We start from the raw sequence: 2,953 nt of genomic DNA, 5'->3' as shown, positions 1-2,953 counted from the left end.
CTATCCTAAAATTTTTAAATTTAATTTTTCTTTATTTATATATTTTTATTTTTTTAACTATATTTTAAATATATTCACAATAATAATATTATAAGATTTTGCCACTTGTAACAACATTTATTATATATTTCACCACCTTTATTAGTAATGTTTAATTGAGTTAATCGTAAATAGCATTGAATCACTTTTAAAATGTTCAAGATATAAATATATATGACGAAAAAAATATTAGAAAATGTTAATAGATTTGACTAATATTTTAGACAATATATAATATTGGGGTTTAATATTGTTGTCTCCTCTTTCATTTAGCAGGAGAAACATGAGTCGACGCTAGAGAGTATTCTAAGAAATGCATCGATGGAGAATAACACAGTTATCATCACAAATTTAAATGATGCATGGGCAGAACCGGGTTCAATATTTGATGTATTTCGAGAGAGTTTTCGAATTGGGAACGAGACACAACGTTTCTTAAATCATTTGGTGGTAATTAATTGGGACCAAAAGGCACAGGTACGTTGCCAAGCCGTACACCCACATTGTTATCAAATTGAATCAAAGAGCGAGAATGCCACATCAAAGGAAGCATTTTTTATGACCAAAGACTACCTCCACATTGTGTGGAAAAAAATTGAGTTTCTTGGCCTTGTTCTTGAACTGGGCTACAGCTTTATCTTCACGGTACATACACTTTTTTTTTTTTATCTCAAATCAATATCTTCTTCATTTGCAGTTGCACGCCACAATTATATTACTTTTTGTTTCTAATATTCTTAAAAAATTTTAAAAATATCCTTTAACGATTAATTCATTTTAATTTTATCCCTAAAATTTCTATAAATTTTAATTTTGACGGTGAACCATTAATCAATTTCTTTTTCAACTCTACCCATAAATATCAACAATCATTATCACTAGTTTTTCCCTCGATGATCACCATTGCCCCAATCCCGCCAGCTGTCATGAACACTGCCACGATTATCACCCTTCACACTTACCACTGCCCCAACTACCTTGCTACCATCACACCTCGTTCTCATACTCGTCGCAACACCATAAACCCTTTTCACTTCATCAGAAACTCAATCGATCACATCCACCACATTTCTGTTATCATTCCTTTTACTCACTGCCACCCCTTCCAAAATTTCTATCCATTCTTACAACCCACCATCACCAAGAACAACAACAACCACCACTCAACACAGATTTGAACAATAGAAACAAAAATCAACGACGACAAGCGAAATAGTGGAAAACATAAAGGTTGTTACTGCGAGTGATGAAGGAGGCAAAGGTGGTTGTGATAGCAACGAGGGTGGATATTGGTCATGACGAGAGAGGTAAAAAGGCCGAGGTGGTTGTAGCGACAGCGAATGATTGAGGAGGTAAATGCGATGGCAGGGCATGGTGTGAGGGAGAGGGGTTTGGAAAGAAGAAAGGAAGGGTTTTTCGAACAGAAATGATAATAATGAGGTGAGTGCTAGGTAAACAATGAAAATTTTGAACTAACATTAATAATTACTAATCAAATGAAAATACACTACATCTTAATTTAATGCTACTAATTAAATTTATTCTTTTAATCCTATTAAATCATATTGTTTATACATTGTTGAAAAATCTTGTTATCTATACTTTTTCTAATAATGAATATGTTTTAGGGATAAAATTGAAAGAAAGAGTTGATTAATTGTTGACTATCAAAAAATTATCTCTAAGGAATAAAATTCAAATTTACTAAAATTAAAATAAAAAATATAAATAAAATATGAGTATTTTTTAAAAATAATAATTTAATTAAAAATTAAAACAAAAAATAAAATATTTAAAAATAAAAATATGACATTTCAAATATTTTGGATAAAATTTTCTAAATATAACATTAAAAGACTAAATCAATACTTTACCTAAAGAACAATTGGAAGCAGCATTATAATGCTCGTGTTAAAAGAAAATATAATATTTATGGTTTTTTTTTTCTTTTCTACAAAAGAAAAAGGTTGTATGAAAATACCATCCTTATTTCCAAACTTGAGCATTGAATACACATACACCTTTACTAGGATTTAGACAGAGTCACTAAAAATTTGGAACAAAAGTTTTAACCGTGCTAAGAACTTCTAGTGACAAATTCGTTGGTTAATTTCCAATTGTTGGTAATTATTTTTATTGTCCCTAAAAAATGAACTAAATAAATGCCATGTATACTAAAACTGTTTTTTATTTGATTTATTTATAGGATACTGATGTAATGTGGCTAAGGAACCCCTTCAAACATTTTCAAGAAGATGCAGATTTCCAAACTTCTTGTGATTATTTCACTGGAAACTCGTCGGATCTGAATAATGCTCCAAACACAGGGTTCAGCTATGTAAAATCCAATGAAAAAACCATTTGGCTCTACAAGTTTTGGTTCAACTCTAGCAAACTTTACCCAAACTTGCATGATCAAGATGCGTTTAACATGATCAAGATTCACCCTAACATTTCCAGCATGAATTTGAAGATTAGGTTCTTAAGCACAACATATTTTGGTGGGTTTTGCCGGCCCAGTGACGACTTTAACCAAGTTTGTACAATGCATGCCAATTGTTGTGTTGGATTGGACAACAAAGTCAATGATCTTAAGATCTTGCTTCAGGATTGGAAAAATTACATGGCACTGCCTCAGATTGAGAAACAACAATCACATCGTTCTTGGACTGTTCCTCAACTTTGCAGGTAATGTAATTAACTTATGTTAACATCTGCCACAAAGATAGATAAGATTAATTCATGAATTTTTTTATAATACCATTAATTAAAGAAAAATATTATTTGCACACTACTAAAATCAATCACATTTAACTCATTTTTAATGTACATTTATATTAATAAATAATTTTAGTCTACATCTAACATAATTATTAATTAAGATATAAATAATTATTAATTAATTACATATATA

The 2,953-nt window shown here is 30.2% G+C and overlaps 1 protein-coding gene across 4 annotated transcripts in view; it reads left to right on the top strand.

Moving 5' to 3' along the window:
* The window catches only part of LOC107641052 (uncharacterized protein At4g15970-like), a 10,674-nt gene that overhangs the window by 3,362 nt on the left and 4,359 nt on the right, over positions 1 to 2,953 (top strand). For all 4 annotated transcript variants that reach the window (XM_021124437.1, XM_021124435.1, XM_021124436.1 and 1 more), the window contains exons 3-4: positions 316 to 684; positions 2,246 to 2,727. In XM_021124437.1, coding sequence (XP_020980096.1) covers positions 316 to 684; positions 2,246 to 2,727 — 851 coding nt within the window. The remainder of the gene's footprint in view (positions 1 to 315; positions 685 to 2,245; positions 2,728 to 2,953) is intronic.

This window comes from Arachis ipaensis, chromosome B05 (assembly GCF_000816755.2).
Source record: "Arachis ipaensis cultivar K30076 chromosome B05, Araip1.1, whole genome shotgun sequence".
In the NCBI taxonomy this organism is placed as follows: Eukaryota; Viridiplantae; Streptophyta; class Magnoliopsida; order Fabales; family Fabaceae; genus Arachis; species Arachis ipaensis.
This window is presented reverse-complemented; position numbering and strand designations above follow the sequence as displayed.